General features: G+C 32.2%; 1 protein-coding gene across 1 annotated transcript in view; it reads left to right on the forward strand.

The window, feature by feature from the left end:
- tmem8b (transmembrane protein 8B) overlaps positions 1–25720 on the forward strand; it is a 129831-nt gene that overhangs the window by 53580 nt on the left and 50531 nt on the right. The window contains exons 4-5 of the mRNA XM_046841153.1: positions 5650–5783; positions 8158–8426. Coding sequence (XP_046697109.1) covers positions 5650–5783; positions 8158–8426 — 403 coding nt within the window. The remainder of the gene's footprint in view (positions 1–5649; positions 5784–8157; positions 8427–25720) is intronic.

Consider the following 25720-nt stretch of genomic DNA (forward strand, 5'->3'; position numbering starts at 1 on the left):
TTGTCTTTGTAAGTAATATAAGCGTTTTCTTAGACCTAATGAATTGTTTGTGTGAAATTGCTTGTTGTCAAATTCTATCATTAGAAAAAAATCCTCTTATGGTCTAACAGCCTGATTCTCAGAGAGCTGAGATAATATGCACAGACTTCTCCACTCCATGGAATTTATAATGGGCTGCTTATAGTGTGGTTTGTCAGTATATCATTTACATCCATTAAGATATTCCTCTCAGCTGTAGAGAGAAACATTTGTATGAGATGAGTGATTATTCTCAAAATGTAAAGATTTCTCTAGTGTGTACATTCTGAGCTATACTTCGAAATATCCTATACTTGGAAATAACCTACAATGCAATAGGTCTTTGATAAATTGTAAACCTTAAATAAAATATGATGCAACATAGATTCAATATATTAAACATTTTTGGTTAACGATAAAGAAATATCCTTCTTTTTTCTTATAGCTACCCGATAACTAAATAAAAATATAAAGAGTATTATTTAGTTGTATAGTTCACTAATTACTAATATAGATATAAACAGGAAATATGTTTGTTTGATTATTCATTTATTCATTTATTCAAACACTTTACATCAGAAAGGTTCACAGTGCATTTAGATGTGCATCTCTGAGATGAAAAAGGCGAGTCATGCAAGCTGGAGGGTTTTTTTAAGAAATCTTCCCATGCAGACTCATTTCCATTTAAGACCAATTATGAACTGTCAGTACTCACAGAGTTCAGAGAGTGTGCTGGTATCTCTTTTTACTCTGCCCGAATTGTCAGTGTTTAAGGGTGCTTAGTGGTTTTATTTTAAGCCTTAAAAACATTTGTTTTGTGCCCATGCATTTAAACACAACACTTGGGGTTCAGTGCTCCAAATACATAGTGTAGACTGATATTTGGAGCACTAAACAAAGAAATATGTAGATACTTACAGTGGCACTGCATTACAACCCTAATACTAATGTAATATTCTCTAGACATGAAGAATACTGTTAGTGCCTGTAAAAGAGGCACTGTGCAACAACTCAGAGTCAGTTATAGAGATTGGCATTTTCCTCCCAATGGTGGACTAAGTCATCAAGAGGCTTGACACGGCCAGTAAGACCCAGCTGTCCTGTAAACAGTAAACAACAGCTGTCTCATAAACATAAAAGCCAGCTTGTGAGTCAACATGTGTGCTGTATACGACTGAATCGGTTAGGCATTATGAGGTGTAATACTGAAGCCACTGTCTGCTGGACTTGTTACATTTGTACTAAGAATCTAGCAGAGAGATTTATGTAGGGTAAGGTTTGTGTCATCATTTGCATGTAGTTAAGGAAATATTTGGCATTACATTTCATCAGCAACTGCGTGGTAATAGTAATTGTTATGTGCAATGGGAAGTATTCAATTTCACTATTGTCTAATCAAACATTTGACAACAATGATCAGTGATGACAATTTTTTTAACCATGAACACTCTTTTCAAATTTTATGTTAGTAGCATTCAGGATTTTTTAAACAATGGATTTCCTACATTTCATAGATTCTGCAGAGCACAGAAGTTTATTTTAGCCCCAAGCTTGTGTCTAATCAGTGGGTACCTCTGCAATGTGGGCTCTAGGAAGACTCTAGGAAACAGCTCAGATCACTGAAGCATCTCTGCTAACTGAAGCCACAATTATGAATCAGGAGTGACCAAAAGCTTGGTGCAATGACAGTTTGTCTCAAGATAACTACAGTCTCGTCCCAAATCAATGTGATAATTGGAAGCTGTCAGGAGCCTGGAGATATGATTTTGCCCAGTACACCAAGGTTTGATTTAGGCAGTGACCACACAAGAGGAAGAAATCTGTCAATTTAGTGCTGGGTTGTCTCTCTGTAGCATTTTTTAATCAGTTGCTGTCAGCAGAAAAGTTATTCATGACACTCATTCTCACTGGTCTGGTGTGCATTATTAAGCCCAGCCAGAGATTTGTTGAAGCAAAGACCAAACTAGAAAATTGTGAGAATGGTGTGAGGTCTAACTTAAATCTCTAGTTCCCCAGAGCACCGGCCTTGTATGGTTCAGAACACACTCTAATTGTGTTTCCAGGTGAGGAAGCAGTGGGGAAGCCATTTAGTCTACTCGGGTTGCGTGGCAACAAAATTTAATAGGGTGGCACTTAGTCTAAAAAACTGCTAGACGGTAAGATGATCTGAGTCAGAGCTGCTGTTCAAACTGTGCAATTATTTTTTTTTTACATTGCTTACCTAACTAATGCAAAGTGAGATGTTCTGGGCAGTAAGGAAGACTTGGGGGTTTTAAAGCATATCCATGTTATTACAGAAGCTGGGGATGAGCACAGGAAGGTGCTTTTTATGATTTCTGAGGCTGTGGCACTTGTTGCACCAGGACTGACTCTATGAGATTTGTAGTGCATTTGCATTTCATATGATTAAATGCAGCATTTGTAAGGATGCCAAGCTGAGCCAGTTACATGATGCCAAAATGATGCATTGAACACAGAGATGTTGGGAATTGGCAGTGTGGAGGGTTTAAGGCAAAGCTATATCTTTTCTTCCTCCCGTTTTCAGCACCAGCTGTGCCTTATGTATGCATCCACATGCAAACAACAGATGGGGCTTCTTTTCCAATTTGTTATTTAATGTTGGAGGTGGTTTTTACTTCCCTTTCCAACCTTATTATCCTGCCTCCATTGCCATTCTACCATTTCCACCCTAGATTTGATCAGAAATCATCCGCCACAGTAAGAAAAGTACGATCTAATAGAAAATCATAATATTTAAATGATGCTTTGTAACAGAATGCAAATCAGTTAAGATTAAGATGTTTCTAATGAATCAAGCATCAAGGTCAAAAGAACGCTGGCATGCTTGAACATAATCAAGCTAACAGTTTGTTCTCTGCATGTCCAGATCTAAGGTCTGAGGTATCACATAGCTGAAAGAAAGCACCCAATGAGACAATTTTAGAGCTAGTGGCTGGCAGGATAAGTGATTGCCGGATAGATTGTAACAAAATGAATGAGCGTTCTAATCAAGCTGAGAGCAAATTAGACCGTGATGATACACAAGAGATAATGAACAATGCATGACTCCACAAATGGCTGGTGAAATGACACCTGTCCTGCAGAGTGGATCCACAAATAACGCCATAATGAAAAGAGAATGGTTTCATGACCATTAGCACAAAAGCAAACAATGTCAAGAATGAATAAATAAAGGAGCTCAGATACTATATAGTAAAGTATATGAAAGCATGAAGCATATGAATCTTAAACCTTACTTCTGTATAAGATACACTATGAATAAACACATTCTGTTCTACCCGTCCGTCCGTCCGTCCTCCAGCCCGCCCGTCCGTCCGTCCTCCAACCTGCCCATCCATCCATCCATCCATCCATCCATCCATCCATCCATCCATCCATCCATCCATCCATCCATCCATCCATCCATCTATCTATCTATCTATCTATCTATCTATCTATCTATCTATCTATCTATCTATCTATCTATCTATCTATCTATCTATCTATCCCTCCCTGTCGGTTTTGTTGGACAGGAACACTGAGGATGAGGTGGGAACAGCTTTTAGATGGGATGCCAGTCCACCAGAAAGCCCACCACCAATCCACTTTCTCTACAAACAAAACTTTTTTTGGATCTTTGAATATATAAAACAAACTTCCACTCATTTTATATTAAATAATAAATAAAGATTAATTAAATGATAACCACTGAGGCAACAAAGCATAACATAATTCATAGCATATCACTGTAAGACAATTAGTTCTTTCCTTCCTCATTTTTCATTCTTGGTCATTTTTAATAATCATACGTCAATGTAAGGAGTAGTTTGCGGTGCAGAGTGATTGCCACTCCAAGGGATATTGTTTTGCTGCATTGAGCTGACAGCTATGGCGATAATTTCAACCACTTGTTCTCTACCTTATGTAGTAATAACATGGCTGACTGACCTCAGTGGGAAAGCGTCAATGATTTGCACTATGTCTCTGTCAAGACTGTCTCCAGGAATTAAGTATATGAGAATCCCTCATCACCAGAGCTGGAAAGTCAGTTAGTCATGGGAAACGATATGCTACACATAAGAGCCCTCCGAATGGTAGCAGTAGAATTCAATTAAAAAAAGAACCTTGATGAACTTTTTTGACAGCAAAAACAAGTTCTCATACCTCGAAGGTCAGGGTGATAGTGTATAAAAGACATGGTGTAATTTCTGGACTGGAAATTCTACCAGAATGGATAGAGGAACAGGAAAAAGAGGAAGAGGAGGAGGGTGGTGGTCAGTCATTGTTTGTACAATGATTAATGCATTTGAGAATGGGGCTACCTGCTACAGAGGGAGGCCAGAGGGTAAATGATGAAATGCTGCATTGTGATTTGGCAGTGTGTACCATAATAAATAACACAAGCGCCGATGGAACACTCTTCTAAAACTAGACCCTCACTTTTTTCCCACATTTTACCTCCACTTGCACTTCATTTAATGTGCAAGCTCCATGTGTAAATACTGTACTTGCAAATCTATACAACACATCTTTAATTTGAGCCTATACAACTTCTGGATCCTGGAGAAATTCTTTGTTTTCTGCTGGTATTTTGGATCTCAGCTGTGATTCTGTTGCCAGTGGCTTCCACAAAAACAAATAGCAGCTGAGAATCTTGCAACATGGTTATACAACTGGGTTTTTTTTTCAGCACACATGAATTAGGGCATGTATTGATTACCTCTGTACTGTAAACAAAATTACTTTGGGCCAAAATAAATAAATCAATCAGGTTTTAAATATTACCTTTTATTCCCATTGGCAGATTGGCCTCTGGTGGGCTGGTTTCTTGGCAGTGCCTGAATAGTGTGATATGGCCACACAAACTGCATTTCCAACTACAGAACATATGCAAAACAATCCACTTAGCCACACTTCCATGTGGATAAAACCCCTGACACAGTTCTATATACCCTGCTTATAGAGTCCACCCTCCACATTCTTAATGGTTGTCACCACATTGCTTTGCTTTTTATTTGCAGAAACTCTTTTGCAGGTTGATTTCACATTACCAGTCACCAGCTCTCATTGAAAAATAAATGATTTCTGCTTGCATTGTCTTGTTGCTCTGGGTGTTAGCACATAGTTAGTTAACTAAGTAGACTAAAATCACTTTATTTCTCCAGCAATTCTATTTCCAGTAGTGGTTGCAAATTCCTGCTATTAAACAAAATAATTCTTACAAATGATCTACAAATGACTGACAAACTGACAAAATGTCATACTTCTACCTGCTTCCATTTCACAGGAATGGTTAAATAACTCTTTTGTCTTGTATAACAGCTCAAATGCTAAGCATTTCATGTTCTTGCAAAGTAGCTATCGTAAGTGTCAGTTAATGCTAGCCATGTGTTTGATCTCTTTCATGCCATGTGAAGTGTGAGCTTTGAAGCAGCATGCAAAGCAAAGGTGTTGTCACACAACAGAGCGAAGGCTGACAGTTATGGAATGTGATGCTGCCTTGAGAACTATAGTTAAGACAGTAACTTGGTCTCAGTAGGACCTGATGTTTGCTTTTATCTCATTTTACAGCCAAGTGCAACTCAAATTAAGTGATCAGACAGCTTATGCTTTTTCATCTTCCTCTTTTAGGGTCTTCATGAAGAATGTCAGTACCTCTTCCAACCTCAGCTCATAGTCCAGAGACTTATCGGCATTTCGGTGCTCTACCCGGGCTACTTCATAGACCAGATGATTCCGGGTCACAACAGATCTGTTCTCTACAAGTGAGTAGGCAACTCCATCACATATATGAATACAAAAAGCCACACACAAACAGGTATGCAAATATACTCCGACAGCAGCCCAGCTGGGAATGACTGATTAGTCCCTGATAGGATAAAGCTGAGAGGTTCATTTTTTTTGCAGGTAGATCCTACAAGTCTGCTATCTATTTTTAGGATCCAGAGATTCAATGAGACAGATAGGGACACTTGTGCCATTTGCAGCACTGCTCAGCATACTAACAGCAGGATGTCTACCACACACACAGACACACACACACACACACACTCTTTTCATCATTCTGTGCACATCTTTTTCTGTTCTCTTTCACAAGCCTCTATCATTAAAATGTTCAAATATTAATTAGCGCCTCAAATTTCAAGCAGTTCTTTCTTAAAATAGAAACGGCATCTAAGAGACATAGGTGTAAAATCTGCAGTGCATAACCTTGGGAAAAAAAAAGTGTGGGATTCTCAGTGTGGCCTCACACTTTTAATTTAACACAAAATCATTTGAAATATACAAAGCAGATTCGAGCTTCATACCTTTTCCTATGAACGAAATTTAACCTTTGGTTTATTTTTAACCTTTAAAAGATGCCAGAACATTATAAATCATAGATTAACTCATTAGTCATGTTCATAACATCGGTTGGTTTTAAAAGCATTGTTACTGATCGCTATTGAGGTTTTAGACTAAATAAAGCTAAATCGATTGAAAGTGGAGTGAAAGTGATTTTTATGTCAAAATATTTTCAGTAACATTTGGTCAGGTTCTCCTCACAATCTGGCAGCTGGCAATAAAATATCTGCTTAGAGGGAAAACATAACCTCTATAATATTCCAGACTTTGCAAACAGAAAAACCTCTAATATTTCATCAGTCCAGACAAAGACATCTCGAAGATTCACTATTCTAAAAGAGTCTTATTTTGTTTGTGGACATAATTTCACAATTATGTAAGTTCACAATTATGCCTCATCTAATTTTTAGTTTTATAATTTGTATTATTTTAAATAAATCATGTATACAGAATCAAGATTTTTTTTATTGAATCTTGCCATAGATAACCAAGAGATCCTTGTGCTATTATAAAGAATAATAATAATAATTAAAAATGGGAAAAGTTCAGCATTTTCTAAACATTTTATCCAAACATGGCCTTCAAATCAAGCTCGTGTCAGGCTCACTAAACAATTAAACACATTTTTTTCACCAGAGTAAACATTAATCATGAAATATTAAATTATGTAATTACTTGTGTAATAAACATAACTGTGCAGAAAATTGGAAAAAGCAATACATCATTTAAGCATGAATGAAATGGGAACGGATTCCGAAGAGACAATTTAAATTCAAAGAACCCTGTTTACTGGAACGGTCGTAATGGATCATGTAAACAAATTGTGTTCTGTTTGATTAAGTGTTTGATGCCTTGTTCACATTGCCTAATTACCATGCTACAAAAGTGGAGACAGAATAAGCAGTGTCATGGGTGAAAAAATAGTCCCTCATTTAGTTTTTGTAATTAGTTTATGGCAAATAACATGAAATCCTAGCCCAGTTATGCTTCCATTTAGGGTTCAACATAACACAATTGGACAATTTCTATATTGGATGTAAATGTGAGTACATGATATACAATATATGATTAAATTGTTGACATCTGCCCAATAAACCAATATGTAGGGGTATCCCAAAAGTAAAAAAAATATATATATACTGTATATATATATATATTTGTATAGAATAACTTAATAACAATACATTTTCTGCACTTGAACTAAGAATTCAACGTGTTGCCGCATGACAATGCCTTAGTGCACAAACTGAGGTCCATGAGGAAATAGTTTGCCAAAATTGTAGTAGAAGAACCTGAATGTTTTTCACAGAGCCCTGACCTCAACCTTATTGAACACCTAGGGGATGAACTGTAACCCTGTACTAAGGCTCTTATGGCTGAACAATTACAAATCCCCCCAATTACAAAACCCTCTAAAATCTAGTAAAAAAGCTTTCCTAACTTCTTACAGCAGACTCTATCTGAAGGTCTATATCTGTCCTCAAACATTTGACATATACACAACTCAACTTTGTTACACCTTTTGGCTGACTAAAATAATATTGCTACCTCTTTACTGTGTTCTGGCTTTTTAAAGAATGCTTTGTAAATTATAGCAAACTTATAGGCCAAATAGCCATTAAGTTTTAGAATAAAAGACTGCAGTGCCGAGAGAACACCATCACTGCAATCTTCAAGGACAGTGGACTTATGCATGAACTGACAACACCAAATATGGTAGAAGATTCTACAACATGCAGTCAAGAAACAAACCAACATACCACAATCATGTTTTCCTTCTTTTTTTCCTTTCAGAGTATTTATCCCCAGCTACATATCTTCAGTAAAGGTTCAACTGGTGGACTGCAGCACCAAGAACAGGAGCAGTGAAAGCTGCCCAGTTCTGTTGAAGTTGAGAGCTAGAGCTCCACCAGTACACAACTCCAGTGCTGTAGACTGCAGGGAGAACATGCCATGTGAACTGGAAGTTCCATTGCTGTCTTGGGAACAGTGGTATTACATTCTGGTGGAACGCTACCTCAGTACTGCAGATGTGTACTTCCGAATTGGTATACAGGTCAAAGGTAAGAACATAAAGATCTTTGTCTTTGAATGTTTTTGGTTATTTCAGTCATTTGTAATATAGAGTCATAATCAGTCTTTTGTTCATGTGCATCACATTTCAACACAAGACCTGTGTTCTTTGTGTAATTCTAAACAGAGCTAAAAGCTTAAGCTATCTAAAATAGCATTTTTACTTTACTGTCCTGCAGGTTGCCAGATATTAAGCTAGTGGGACAAAGAAAGGCCACATTTCTAAGCATGACCATGTGTTACTTTGCAATGTAATTATAATCTTCATTCAACTATCCTTAGTGATTGCTTGGCCAGCGTCACAGTGGCTTAAATTAGGCTTTGTTTATATTTAGAGAAATAGAACTAACTACAGTCCCGTATTTTTCGGACTATAAGCCGCTACTTTTTTCCCACGTTTTGAACCCAGTGGCTTAAACAACAAAGCGACTAATTTATGGATTTTACCTGGGTTTTTCCCGGTTTCACAAACTTCAAGCTAAAAAACTTAACCCCACAACATTAGACCAATAAAATTTCCGAACGGAAATGAAAAAACGCACCTCACCTGTGTGATAAACTCCCCAGAGAAATACAGTGGTACCTTGACCTACGAGTTTAATTCGTTCCGTGGGCGAGTTCGTATCTCAATTTGCTCGCACATCAAATCTGTTTTCCATATTGAAAATACTTAAATTGGCATTAATCCGTTCCAACCCTCAAAATGACACCCCGTTTTTATGTTTCATGTTATTAAATTGGAAAAAACATTTCTAAATAACAAATCTTGTATAAAAACATTATAGAAAGAGTATGTAAAGATATAATAAGGTTTTATTCAGTGTATTTTCCTTGGAGATGAGACGACTTGAGCTAACGAAAACGCCGGTGGGGTGTGTGTGTGTGTGTGTGTGTGTGTGTGTGTGTGTGTGTGGAGGGGGTAGAGGCGATAAGTGGAGGCAGAGGGAAAACTCGTTTTTTACTATCACTCTTTTACACTATGTATCTCTAAACTTTAAAATTTTAACTTTTTCTTCTTTCACTACCTAGTGACCGCTCGTACCTCGGAAAACTCGTACATTAATGCACTCGTAGGTCAAGGTACCACTGTATTTGTGAAAGGAAGGAGAAAGACAGTAAACAATGACTTACTTGGTCAACTACTGTTTAGATACAAACTGTTGTAGCGCGTTGAGTCTGGGTGAAGGGAGAGCTCACTCGGACATATTCCTCGGTCTCCACACACGCAGTAATACCGGAAAAATGCAGTGCCAGTCTTTTCCCAAAATACCGCTATGCTCCTAATAGAAGCGCAACATATTTTACCCATTACACTGTGTGTAACGTCTCTTTCGTTAAAGCCTGTGTAAAGTACATCAGTGTAGACAGGTGCGGCTTATTTATGTAAAAAATAAAAATATTTGTCAAATTCAGTGGCTTATATAAGGGTGCGCTTTATAGTCCGGAGATTACGGAATACGTATTAGAAGATATTGCAAGCGACTAAAAACAAAAACAGTAACTGTGCGAGCTAGATTGTATAAAAACGGTTAAATTTTTTTTCCAAGCAAATCCTTACAAAGAAGACAGCACAAACATTACCCAAAACCACAATTGCCAATTGCATTTCATGACAATAATTAATCACAACACAAATAAAAGCAACCAAAACATCTTCTCCTGGCTTGGGTCATGCCCACTTTATGTATATATATATATACATACATACATACAGTGTATGCACACCGATCAAGTATTATGACATTATAACATTATGACCGATAAAATAAATAACACAGATTATCTCTTCATCATGGCGCCTGCTAGTTGGTGGGGTATATTAGGCAGCAAGTGAACATTTTAGAAGCAGAAAAAATGGGTGACTGTAAGGATTTGATTGAGTTTGATGAGGGCCAAATTGTGATTTCCTAGACGACTGGGTCAGAGCATCTCCAAAATTGCAGCTCTTGTGGGCTGGTCTGCAGTGGTCAGTATCTATCAAAAGTGTTACAAGGAAGGAACAGCCAGCAAGCGACAGGATTGTGGGCGGCCGAGGCTCACTGATGCACATGGGGAGCAAAGGTTGGCCCGTGTGGTCTGATCCAACAGATGAGCTCCTGTAGCTCAAATTGCTGAAGAAGTTAATGTAGTTATGCTCGATGGGTCTGAACTGTTTTGGCAGCAAAAGGGGAGAAACACAATATTCGGCAGGTGGTCGTAATGTTATGCCTGATCAGTGTATATAGAACACTAAGCAGATACATAATGAGATACAGCTAGTGTCATTTTGTTACCAGATCTCACTATGTATGATACTGTAACTGGTCTGAGGAAAGAAAAACAAAGTTCATTCAGTACTATGATGCAAAACTGCAGAATGTTTCGAGACTTTTTCTGTCATGTCTTCATTTTCCCATTGGCTTTGTTTTCATCGAAAACGCATGCTGTGCTGCTTTGTGGTATATGCTGCAATATAATTTGCCCTTGTGAAAATTTATGTGCAATACCTTTAATTATTAGCACAAATTTTCACCACCTGGAACAGAAAGATTCTTTTTTTTTGCAGACGCTTCTTGTCATAGTGTGGCAGCGCATTCTCTGTGGAGCACTTTGATGTAGACATGCTGTTCTGTTGTTGTATATTGCATGAGAAAATCCTTGAGATGTGTAAAGTCTGTGGCAGGAAAAGGCTATGTGTGTGTGGGCTTGGGTGAGGGTGGAAAGGCTGGGGGGTAGGAGGAGACTGTGTAGTGCCATTTTGTCCAAATAGAGTGCTTGAGGGCACGCCAACAACTTATCTAATGTGATCTTAGACAAGGAATTGTCACTAGAACATTCAGACGCCTGAGCTGGTGTGCATGTACGAACGTGAAACCCTGAGATTAAAATGGAACAGGCTGAGAGTTTGACATGGGTTTTATTACTTATTTATTTGTATTTATAAGCATAAATATGGAAGGCATATGGCTCAGTGTCTTATTGTTTTCTGATGAAAGCTTTTGTGTCTTGGGGAATATAGGAACCACAAGTGCTGCTTTTGAACACGGATTTTTCTCACTTACACCAGTAAGTGGAGCAGGAAAATTAAAGTGCGGTTGGTGACAAAGGCTTAGCCATGAATCTTGATAAAAAATTGGAGTCTCACTGGGCTAAGCCGAGGCCACTGTCACGCAGAGGAGTCGCTGTTATTATTCTGCCTGATGTGAAGTGTTGATGAATTCCCTGGATCACAGTGTTTTTACTAAAAATGATAAATATAGCAATTTAGTTACACCGAAAGTAAAATAGATGGGAGATTCATTCACACCATGTTTCTTTATAAGAAGCGTATTTCCACCCCAAAGCTTACCTTAATGAATACACACACAGACACACACAAATATATATATATATATATATATATATATATATATATATATATATATATATATATATATATATATATATACAGTGAGGAAAATAAGTATTTGAACACCCTGCTATTTTGCAAGTTCTCCCACTTAGAAATCATGGAGGGGTCTGAAATTGTCATCGTAGGTGCATGTCCACTGTGAGAGACATAATCTAAAAAAAAATCCAGAAATTACAATATATGATTTTATAACTATTTATTTGTATGATACAGCTGCAAATAAGTATTTGAACACTTGAGAAAGTCAATGTTAATATTTGGTACAGTAGCCTTTTTAAAGGCAGACTAACAGGTCTTTGAGGGTCAGAATTCTAGCTGATAGACAGGTGTTCAAATACTTATGACAATGATGACAATTTCAGACCCCTCCATGATTTCTAAGTGGGAGAACTTGCAAAATAGCAGGGTGTTCAAATACTTATTTTCCTCACTGTATATGTGTGTGTGTGTGTGTGTGTGTGTGTGTGTGTGTGTATATGTGTGTGTGTTTGTAAGTGTGTGTACAGTATGTGTGTATGTGTTTACTGTGTGGGTGTGTATACAGTATGTGTGTATGTGTTTACTGTGTGGGTGTGTATACAGTATGCGTGTACTGTACAGTGTATTTGTTTCTTTGTTCTGTATATAGACAGATTCTATAGATATAGACACAAAAATTTGCAAAATTTGCAATATGCATCTAGCATTCATTTTACATTTGGCAAAAGCCTGTATAAAAGCTCATCAGAATTTTTTTAAAGCATACATGTATAATTTCAGGATATACAACACTGATGTTATATTGGTAAAATACATATATGTTAAAATAAGTCTGGCTTGCGGTTAAAGCTGCAACAACTAATCGATACAAAAAATAATAATTAATAATGAAATTCGTTGTCAAACAGAGCTTTTATCGATTAGTTGAGCTGCTCAAGTTACGAGTTAGCGTGACGGCAAGATAACACAGCCGCTCGCGAAATGGTGCAGAGTACAGCCAGCAGCAGGAAGTGTGCGTCCAAAGTCATCCAAGGCAATGAGAACATTTTATATTAAACGCAACAAAGAAAACTGTGCCTGCAAGTTATGCAAAACTGAGCTTGTGTGGCATGGAAGTACCACAGTGATGCACTAGCACTTGAAAAGAAAACACACTGGTGTCACGGATGAAGACGAAACATCAGCACGTTAAGCAAAAACTGTATAATCCTCATCATGTGAAAATGGTAGTTAGATGAAGTGCTTCGGTGTAAACTGCTAACTTTCGGGGCAGTCGCGCTGGATGTGTTCTGTCGTGACTCACGAGGATCAGGTTGCACAATCAACTTGCTCGTGAAATAGTGATGGATTCATTTAAAATGGTTTGAACAAACACTAAATCTAAAAGCATAATAATAGCAGCAGTAAATGATCACATTTTCAGAAACTGTTGTGGTTTTAGGTAAATGTTTATGCATTTGTACAACAAAGTATATTTAAAAAATATATTTTTAATCGAGCCTGTAAGCTTGCTGCATTTGTTCTATTTTCTTTTATAGCATTTGTCTACTACAACAGTAACTTATCTGTTTTCAAACATGATTTACTGCAGTTTTACTTCGTTCAAATTCTTGTTTTCAATGTTTGTATATAAAATGTATGCATATATCATTTAATTATTATACAAAATGTAATTAATTATCAATTCTAGATGTGTATTTATTTATACAAATATAAATGTGTATTTATTTGAACAATTGAAACAAAAAAGTTTTATATTGATTTTTTAAGCATGGTTGTCAACTTGCCACAATACAAATGTTGGTTTACACAAATAGCTTTACCTTTCATACTCAAATGCGGTTGTTGTTTTGTTTTTTTTTTTTAGAAAAAGAAACAACCCAGCATGAGGGAATTATTTCATAGAAGAAATCCCCCATGCACAAGCTTTAAATGTCAAAATTAAAGATAGTTAAACTCTCTGTGGCTTGTGCATTTTTTAAGTACACTTTTATACATATAATTACCCTGAATTATAGTTTAATAGCGTTGTAATAATCAAAACATCTAATAAAAAAAAAAAAAAAATTATCCGATTAATAGAAAATAATCTTTTTTTAACTTGGTCCCTGAACAAAGGACAACAATCCACAGTCCTGTGGTCAAAAATAGGTTATCTTTTATACATGATATTCAGAGACTGATTTTTTGATCCTTCAGTAGGAAGGACAGTGTGGTGTGAAAGTAAATACACTGTAGTATATATTCATCATTTAAATGAAGTCAGGTAGTGGAGTAGTGAGAATGATTACAAGCCAATGAATAAATTTTGTATAACGATCAGAACGTGTGCTGCTTGGCAGACCACAATGGAGTCCACAATGTGTGACCCCAACGGTATTAATGTAGCACCGTGTCACATGGGAGATGATGAAGTGGCTGCACTGATCTGAGTGCATTTTGGAGGACCTTCCACTGCTCAGGAAAAGTGAGTGATTCACAGCAATGTCAATTTTAATATAAGAGATGTTCAATTTATTTGAAAGAAAGTGGATATCCAGATGCTGTTGCGACATAACTAATACTGCCTCCAGACTCATGGAGACCCATCACTCATTCAGACTAATGGAGTTTGAAGATTCACTAATATGATTCAAAAATTCGGCAGCGACAAATCACTTCCAATCTTAGGCTTGTATAATAGAGATGAATGGATATTATAGTTACTAGCACTATAAATGTAAGTATTGTGGAATCTGAATGAATTGCCGGTCTTATTTCATTGCAGTTGACCTACTTTTTAAAACTTATGTCTAAAAAATACCTTGTAGAGGTAAAAAGTAAAATCAGGTTAATTAGTGTTAAAAAGAAAAAGATAAATTAACATTTTTTAAAGCCATAATATTTAGAAACACTGTCATTCCTAGATCTGAATTCATAACAGCAGAACCGACTCACACTCATATCTTATCATAATCCTGAATCATGTTTAATGAAGTGAACAATTTGTTTGGTCACATTGAATGAGTCATTTTCAACACAAGAAGCTGAATACATTTTATATTAACTGCTCTGGGCAGATCACGGGTAATAGGCAATAAATAGAAATACAAAATGTAGTTCAGGTTTCATGCGTGTGAATCTAATAGCACACCACTTATAGTTTTAATGAAATGAGTTCACACAAAAATGCTTTGGTCACACAGTATCTCACAAAAGTGAGTGCACCCCTCACATTTCAGCAACCATTTGAATATATCTTCTCAAGGGTTGAGTTGTTTTAAAGGACAGTAAATCTCTACTGCTATACAAGCTGAACATTGACTACACTTGACTACACATGTACAGTACAGACCAAAAGTTTGGACACACCTGCTCATTCAAAGAGTTTGCTTTATTTTCATGACTATGAAAATTGTAGAGTCACACTGAAGGCATCAAAACTATGAATTAACACATGTGGAATTATATACATAACAAAAAAGTGAACTGAAAATATGTCATATTGTAGGTTCTTCAAAGTAGGCATCAAGAGAATGCCAAGAGTGTGCAAAGCAGTAATCTAACAAAAGGTGGCTACTTTGAAGAACCTACAATATGACATTTTCAGTTGTTTCACACTTTTTTGTTATGTATATAATTCCACATCTGTTAATTCATAGTTTTGATGCCTTCAGTCTGACTCTACAATTTTCATAGTCATGAAAATAAAGAAAACTCTTTGAATGAGAAGGTGTGTCCAAACTTTTGGTCTTTACTGTATATCCATGTTTTATTTCTAGAGTATTGTCCCTTGAGAATATATATAAAAATGGTGGCTGAAATGTAGGGGTGTACTCACTTTTGTGAGATACTGTACTTCTTTAAAAAAGCATCACATGGATGTTAAAAAAAGTTTACATCATAGATTTTTTTATTATATTTATATTATAGCACATAAATGGCTAACATTGTATCAAGAGACAGAGTTTAACCTAGAGTTAATGCAAACAAATTCAGTTTCTTTATTTATTGGCAGTCAGTTATAAAGCAAGCCCAGGACCAGATACAAATCCATAGTTACCAATGTTTTTCAGTGTAAGACCCAAAAAAGTACATGCAGAATTTTTGGACTATAAGTCGCTACTTTTTCCCCACGTTTTGAATCCCGTGGCTTAAACAACGAAGCGGCTAATTTATGAATTTTTCCTGGGTTTTTCCCGGTTTCACAAACTTCAAGCCCAAAAACTGAGCGACATAACAAACCAATGAAATTTCCGAACGGAAACGAAAAAACGCACCTCACCGGTTTTTCTCCGGGAGAAAAACTTTTTTAAAAACGCACGACGATGCCAAAAGATAAACCCCTGAGAGAAATAGTTGTGAAAGGAAGGAGGAAGACAGTAAACAATGACTTTTTTTGGTAGGCTACTGTTTAGATACAAGCCGTTGTAGCGTGTTGAATCTGGGTGAAGGGAGAGCTCACTAACTCCAGTTGCAACAGAAATCATATAAGCAAAGACAGGTTTCCAAAACTCGTGCTTTTTTATTTTTCTTGGCAACAGCGTTATGGGTTAGTCAAAAAAACTTAGAAATCAGCATCAGAAAATAATAAGGACATAATCCTCGTCTTGAACACACGCAGTAATAGTGGAAAAATGCAGTGCCAGCCTATTCCCAAAATACCGCTATGCTCCTAAAGAAAGCGTAACATATTTCACCCGTTACACCGTGTGTAACGTGACTTTCGTTAAAGCCTGTGTAAAGTACATTAGTGTACTTATAGACAGGTGCGGCTTATTTATGTTAAAATAAAAATACAGTACAGACCAAAGTTTGGACACCTGCTCATTCAAAGAGTTTTCTTTATTTTCATGACTATGAAAATTGTAGAGTCACACTGAAGGCATCAAAACTATGAATTAACAGATGTGGAATTATATACATAACAAAAAGTGAACTGAAAATATGTCATATTGTAGGTTCTTCAAAGTAGGCATCAAGAGAATGCCAAGAGTGTGCAAAGCAGTAATCTAAGCAAAAGGTGGCTACTTTGAAGAACCTACAATATGACATTTTCAGTTGTTTCACACTTTTTTGTTATGTATATAATTCCACATCTGTTAATTCATAGTTTTGATGCCTTCAGTGTGACTCTACAATTTTCATAGTCATGAAAATAAAGAAAACTCTTTGAATGAGAAGGTGTGTCCAAACCTTTGGTCTGTACTGTATATCCATGTTTTATTTCTAGAGTATTGTCCCTTGAGAATATATATAAAAATGGTGGCTGAAATGTAGGGGTGTACTCACTTTTGTGAGATACTGTACTTCTTTAAAAAAGCATCACATGGATGTTAAAAAAAGTTTACATCATAGATTTTTTTATTATATTTATATTATAGCACATAAATGGCTAACATTGTATCAAGAGACAGAGTTTAACCTAGAGTTAATGCAAACAAATTCAGTTTCTTTATTTATTGGCAGTCAGTTATAGAGCAAGCCCAGGACCAGATACAAATCCATAGTTACCAATGTTTTTCAGTGTAAGACCCAAAAAAGTACATGCAGAATTTTTGGACTATAAGCCGCTACTTTTTCCCCACGTTTTGAATCCCGTGGCTTAAACAACGAAGCGGCTAATTTATGAATTTTTCCTGGGTTTTTCCCGGTTTCACAAACTTCAAGCCCAAAAACTGAGCGACATAACAAACCAATGAAATTTCCGAACGGAAACGAAAAACGCACCTCACCGGTTTTTCTCCGGAGAAAAACTTTTTTAAAAACGCACGACGATGCCAAAAGATAAACCCCTGAGAGAAATAGTTGTGAAAGGAAGGAGGAAGACAGTAAACAATGACTTTTTTTGGTAGGCTACTGTTTAGATACAAGCCGTTGTAGCGTGTTGAATCTGGGTGAAGGGAGAGCTCACTAACTCCAGTTGCAACAGAAATCATATAAGCAAAGACAGGTTTCCAAAACTCGTGCTTTTTTATTTTTCTTGGCAACAGCGTTATGGGTTAGTCAAAAAAACTTAGAAATCAGCATCAGAAAATAATAAGGACATAATCCTCGTCTTGAACACACGCAGTAATAGTGGAAAAATGCAGTGCCAGCCTATTCCCAAAATACCGCTATGCTCCTAAAGAAAGCGTAACATATTTCACCCGTTACACCGTGTGTAACGTGACTTTCGTTAAAGCCTGTGTAAAGTACATTAGTGTACTTATAGACAGGTGCGGCTTATTTATGTTAAAAATAAAAATACAGTACAGACCAAAAGTTTGGACACACCTTCTCATTCAAAGAGTTTTCTTTATTTTCATGACTATGAAAATTGTAGAGTCACACTGAAGGCATCAAAACTATGAATTAACAGATGTGGAATTATATACATAACAAAAAAGTGTGAAACAACTGAAAATATGTCATATTGTAGGTTCTTCAAAGTAGCCACCTTTTGCTTAGATTACTGCTTTGCACACTCTTGGCATTCTCTTGATGCCTACTTTGAAGAACCTACAATATGACATATTTTCAGTTCACTTTTTTGTTATGTATATAATTCCACATGTGTTCATTCATAGTTTTGATGCCTTCAGTGTGACTCTACAATTTTCAAAGTCATGAAAATAAAGAAAACTCTTTGAATGAGCAGGTGTGTCCAAACTTTTGGTCTGTACTGTATATATAATATGTATAAACTTTTGGTCTGTACTGTATATATAATATATATAAACTTTTGGTCTGTACTGTATATATAATATGTATACAGTACAGACCAAAGTTTGGACACACCTTCTCATTCAAAGAGTTTTCTTTATTTTCATGACTATGAAAATTGTAGAGTCACACTGAAGGCATCAAAACTATGAATTAACAGATGTGGAATTATATACATAACAAAAAGTGTGAAACAACTGAAAATATGTCATATTGTAGGTTCTTCAAAGTAGCCACCTTTTGCTTAGATTACTGCTTTGCACACTCTTGGCATTCTCTTGATGCCTACTTTGAAGAACCTACAATATGACATATTTTCAGTTCACTTTTTGTTATGTATATAATTCCACATGTGTTCATTCATAGTTTTGATGCCTTCAGTGTGACTCTACAATTTTCAAAGTCATGAAAATAAAGAAAACTCTTTGAATGAGCAGGTGTGTCCAAACTTTTGGTCTGTACTGTATATATAATATGTATACAGTACAGACCAAAGTTTGGACACCTTCTCATTCAAAGAGTTTTCTTTATTTTCATGACTATGAAAATTGTAGAGTCACACTGAAGGCATCAAAACTATGAATTAACAGATGTGGAATTATATACATAACAAAAAGTGTGAAACAACTGAAAATGTCATATTGTAGGTTCTTCAAAGTAGCCACCTTTTGCTTAGATTACTGCTTTGCACACTCTTGGCATTCTCTTGATGCCTACTTTGAAGAACCTACAATATGACATATTTTCAGTTTACTTTTTTGTTATGTATATAATTCCACATGTGTTAATTCATAGTTTTGATGCCTTCAGTGTGACTCTACAATTTTCAAAGTCATGAAAATAAAGAAAACTCTTTGAATGAGCAGGTGTGTCCAAACTTTTGGTCTGTACTGTATATATAATATGTATACAGTACAGACCAAAGTTTGGACACACCTTCTCATTCAAAGAGTTTTCTTTATTTTCATGACTATGAAAATTGTAGATTCACACTGAAGGCATCAAAACTATGAATTAACAGATGTGGAATTATATACATAACAAAAAGTGTGAAACAACTGAAAATGTCATATTGTAGGTTCTTCAAAGTAGCCACCTTTTGCTTAGATTACTGCTTTGCACACTCTTGGCATTCTCTTGATGCCTACTTTGAAGAACCTACAATATGACATATTTTCAGTTCACTTTTTGTTATGTATATAATTCCACATGTGTTCATTCATAGTTTTGATGCCTTCAGTGTGACTCTACAATTTTCAAAGTCATGAAAATAAAGAAAACTCTTTGAATGAGCAGGTGTGTCCAAACTTTTGGTCTGTACTGTATATATATATATATATATATATATATATATATATATATATATATATATATATATATATATATATATATATATATATATATATATATATATATATATATATATATATATATATATATATATATATATATATATATATATATATATATATATATATATATATATATATATATATATATATATATATATATATATATATATATATATATATATATATATATATATATATATATATATATATATATATATATATATATATATATATATATATATATATATATATATATATATATATATATATATATATATATATATATATATATATATATATATATATATATATATATATATATATATATATATATATATATATATATATATATATATATATATATATATATATATATATATATATATATATATATATATATATATATATATATATATATATATATATATATATATATATATATATATATATATATATATATATATATATATATATATATATATATATATATATATATATATATATATATATATATATATATATATATATATATATATATATATATATATATATATATATATATATATATATATATATATATATATATATATATATATATATATATATATATATATATATATATATATATATATATATATATATATATATATATATATATATATATATATATATATATATATATATATATATATATATATATATATATATATATATATATATATATATATATATATATATATATATATATATATATATATATATATATATATATATATATATATATATATATATATATATATATATATATATATATATATATATATATATATATATATATATATATATATATATATATATATATATATATATATATATATATATATATATATATATATATATATATATATATATATATATATATATATATATATATATATATATATATATATATATATATATATATATATATATATATATATATATATATATATATATATATATATATATATATATATATATATATATATATATATATATATATATATATATATATATATATATATATATATATATATATATATATATATATATATATATATATATATATATATATATATATATATATATATATATATATATATATATATATATATATATATATATATATATATATATATATATATATATATATATATATATATATATATATATATATATATATATATATATATATATATATATATATATATATATATATATATATATATATATATATATATATATATATATATATATATATATATATATATATATATATATATATATATATATATATATATATATATATATATATATATATATATATATATATATATATATATATATATATATATATATATATATATATATATATATATATATATATATATATATATATATATATATATATATATATATATATATATATATATATATATATATATATATATATATATATATATATATATATATATATATATATATATATATATATATATATATATATATATATATATATATATATATATATATATATATATATATATATATATATATATATATATATATATATATATATATATATATATATATATATATATATATATATATATATATATATATATATATATATATATATATATATATATATATATATATATATATATATATATATATATATATATATATATATATATATATATATATATATATATATATATATATATATATATATATATATATATATATATATATATATATATATATATATATATATATATATATATATATATATATATATATATATATATATATATATATATATATATATATATATATATATATATATATATATATATATATATATATATATATATATATATATATATATATATATATATATATATATATATATATATATATATATATATATATATATATATATATATATATATATATATATATATATATATATATATATATATATATATATATATATATATATATATATATATATATATATATATATATATATATATATATATATATATATATATATATATATATATATATATATATATATATATATATATATATATATATATATATATATATATATATATATATATATATATATATATATATATATATATATATATATATATATATATATATATATATATATATATATATATATATATATATATATATATATATATATATATATATATATATATATATATATATATATATATATATATATATATATATATATATATATATATATATATATATATATATATATATATATATATATATATATATATATATATATATATATATATATATATATATATATATATATATATATATATATATATATATATATATATATATATATATATATATATATATATATATATATATATATATATATATATATATATATATATATATATATATATATATATATATATATATATATATATATATATATATATATATATATATATATATATATATATATATATATATATATATATATATATATATATATATATATATATATATATATATATATATATATATATATATATATATATATATATATATATATATATATATATATATATATATATATATATATATATATATATATATATATATATATATATATATATATATATATATATATATATATATATATATATATATATATATATATATATATATATATATATATATATATATATATATATATATATATATATATATATATATATATATATATATATATATATATATATATATATATATATATATATATATATATATATATATATATATATATATATATATATATATATATATATATATATATATATATATATATATATATATATATATATATATATATATCCACCTTCCAGTGTGCATTTGGTAGGTGAGAGGAAAATTTGGAACCCAGCCATGTGGAGTACACACAAAGAACACTATAAAGCTAAGCCCCAACCAAGAAATTACACACAAGATACTGCATACCACATCTGAACCAGAATATAGTACATGAAACAAAGTATATATTCTTTCTGTATAATATTTCTCTATCCTTGAGCATTCTCTATTTTTTCACCTTTGTATGGTGCTGCAGTATTCCTGGCCATGTTCTGAAGGTAAGCACGGATCAGGAGGGGGCCATTGATGTTCAATGAGGCTGAAAAGGTCTTACACCAGCTTAGATGAAGCACACGCAAGGGAAACAATTGGCCATGATGGGCTGCTCTACCTGTGGACCGTATTATTGCTCTTGAATGAGGAGCAAAAAACCTGTGAAAACTCTCTACGTCTCAAATTGCATTGTGTATTGAGCCATTAAGAAATGGAGCGTGGCTTTACTGCAGTGCAGTTTATTGCTCTCAAGTCTGAGAGTCCAGTCTATTTCACCAGATGCACTTCCACTGTATGGTTGTGTTATGGTTCTAGGTGTTTAAATTTGATGCTGGCATTTACAGTAAGCCCAAGGCTGAAAGTGCTAGCAGACATGAGTGTTGAATAACAGCTGCATCCTATAATATGGACTCAAAATCATGTGATGGAGATCTTCCGGTTCATTATATCAAAGGACTTATTAGCAATCTTTAGTTTTGGATTGAGTAAAAGATGTGCATATGTTAGATATACATTAAACTTTAGGGATTACAAGCTGAGTATGCCACTTGATTTTTATTTAAGCAGGATGTACATCTGAGGATAGATATCTGAGGTCCCTTTCTGAAAACGTTGAAAGTTGAACCTTTTGTTTTAATGGGGCTCAATAAATTAATGTGTGAATGTGAGTGTTTATTATGCCCAGTAATGAACTTGCTTCCCATGACGTGTATTCTCTCCTCATTGCCAGGCATTCCTGATGTAGACTTTGAATCTAAAACCTTGGACAACAAATTAAATATGAAACATTATACTTTAAGTTGTTATTATCATTTTTTCTTGGTAATGTAGCAAAAATCATAATTTTCTTTTAGCATGCTCTGTTATTGTTATTTTTCCTTTGTTTGTGTGCTTGACTCTTACTTATATTCCAGTCTTACACACACACACACACACACACACACACACACACACACACACACACACACACAGGGAAAACTAATTTTCAGCATCTTCTATACAGTAGGTCTTATATAAAAAATAAATGTTGTTTTGCATATGGACCAATAATGATTAGTATGTCTATAAATATGACAATGGTGTGTGTTTTGTTTCATAGTGGCATTTCCTGTTACCACTTTGGACTAGCTCTATGTGTTTTGAGTTAAATATGAAATGAATAATACAAATGTATTTTCGAATCCATATTTAAATATTTTGTTATTCTTATTCTCAATTTAAAGCAAGACATATCATCAGTTCATCAATCAGTCCAGAGAGTGCAAATAAAATGATAAATAGATGAAGCTTGCACCTTTTTTTTGTACATGTATCTAGTTTCTGGTCCAATGAATCGCCTTCAGCTTAATCATTTTTATGTACATACATGTGATTGGATAAGATGCAACAGGGGACCTGCTATAAAAGCTGTGTTGGTCCATGTTTAACAAACTGGAAGGCATTTTTTTCCTCAATACATTGTCATCCCTGCTACAATATTTTTTAAGTATTTGGTATCTGTTTGCTAAAATTCATTGGTCGGACTGGACCTAGTGTAATACATTTTTTAAATTCATTCTGAATAATTTAATCTATTCTGCAGAAGTCCACTCACTCCACCACATTTGCAGTGTCCTGCCATCTTTTTCCTGCCTTGCTAGAACACACACCGTGTATTGCCTGACCTTGTAGAGTCACTGTCCCTTGGATGTAACCTTCAGGTCAGCGCTTTTGTCAGACTTAATTCTATTACACTGTATCTCGCTCCCACCCCCACTCTTCAAATCAATTTCATCTAACAGCACACACTGGCATTCTGCCATTATTCGCAGCTCTCCTACATTGACCACCCACCAGCAGAACTCTTCATCATCCTGCCCTCCTTCCCCCAGTGCTCTGGGACTTTAATTAGCAATATATCCAGGGTCAGTGGAGAATAAAGATCATATTCGGGTTCAACAAAAAGCTTCCTGGAGCGAAAGAGAGAAAGGTGAGAGAGGAGAAAGAGGGAGATAAAGAGGGAGAGAGTGAAAGTGTACTTATGGGAAACATCCGTGCCTTGGGAAGTTTCCTCTCTTGCTCAGCTATTTCTTCATGAACTTTAAATTGCATGTTAACGTAAATGCCAGCTTCAAATAAAAATAAGATAGTTGTTAATTAAAACTTAGCATAGTTTGGAAACCCGGATTTCCCAGCTTACTATTTAAAGGATTCATACCTTGTGTTAAGTAACAGTGCTCTGAATGTCCTGTGAAATGTGAAATCATTTTGACACCACATTTTGAAATAATTTTTCCTGCTGCTTGGAGGTTCTTTACACTCCTTATTTTATTGTGTTTCTATTCCACAAATACTAAACCACCGTAGCCATTACAATTAATAACAGTTAAAACTCTGAAAATGCTAAACCGCTGCGGTGACCCTCTTGATGGTAGCTTTAATTGCAATCATCGCTCATTAGCTCTAGGCATCATTGAGCCCTTGTTTTCCCTGCTCTGTGTTTGAGTGACATTCAGAAAGGCAAATTGAAGCTGGCGGTTATGGGATTTCAGAAGCAGTTTCCAAGACAATGGGCTCCAGCTTTCAGCTGCATAATGAGCATATTTCATCACCAGTCTGTAATTGAAACATCAGCAATAGAGATAAAGGGTTTAGCAAATGGCACATATGCTAACGTTATTTTGCTCGTGTT

Source organism: Silurus meridionalis, chromosome 27, assembly GCF_014805685.1.
Source record: "Silurus meridionalis isolate SWU-2019-XX chromosome 27, ASM1480568v1, whole genome shotgun sequence".
Classification (NCBI taxonomy): domain Eukaryota; kingdom Metazoa; phylum Chordata; class Actinopteri; order Siluriformes; family Siluridae; genus Silurus; species Silurus meridionalis.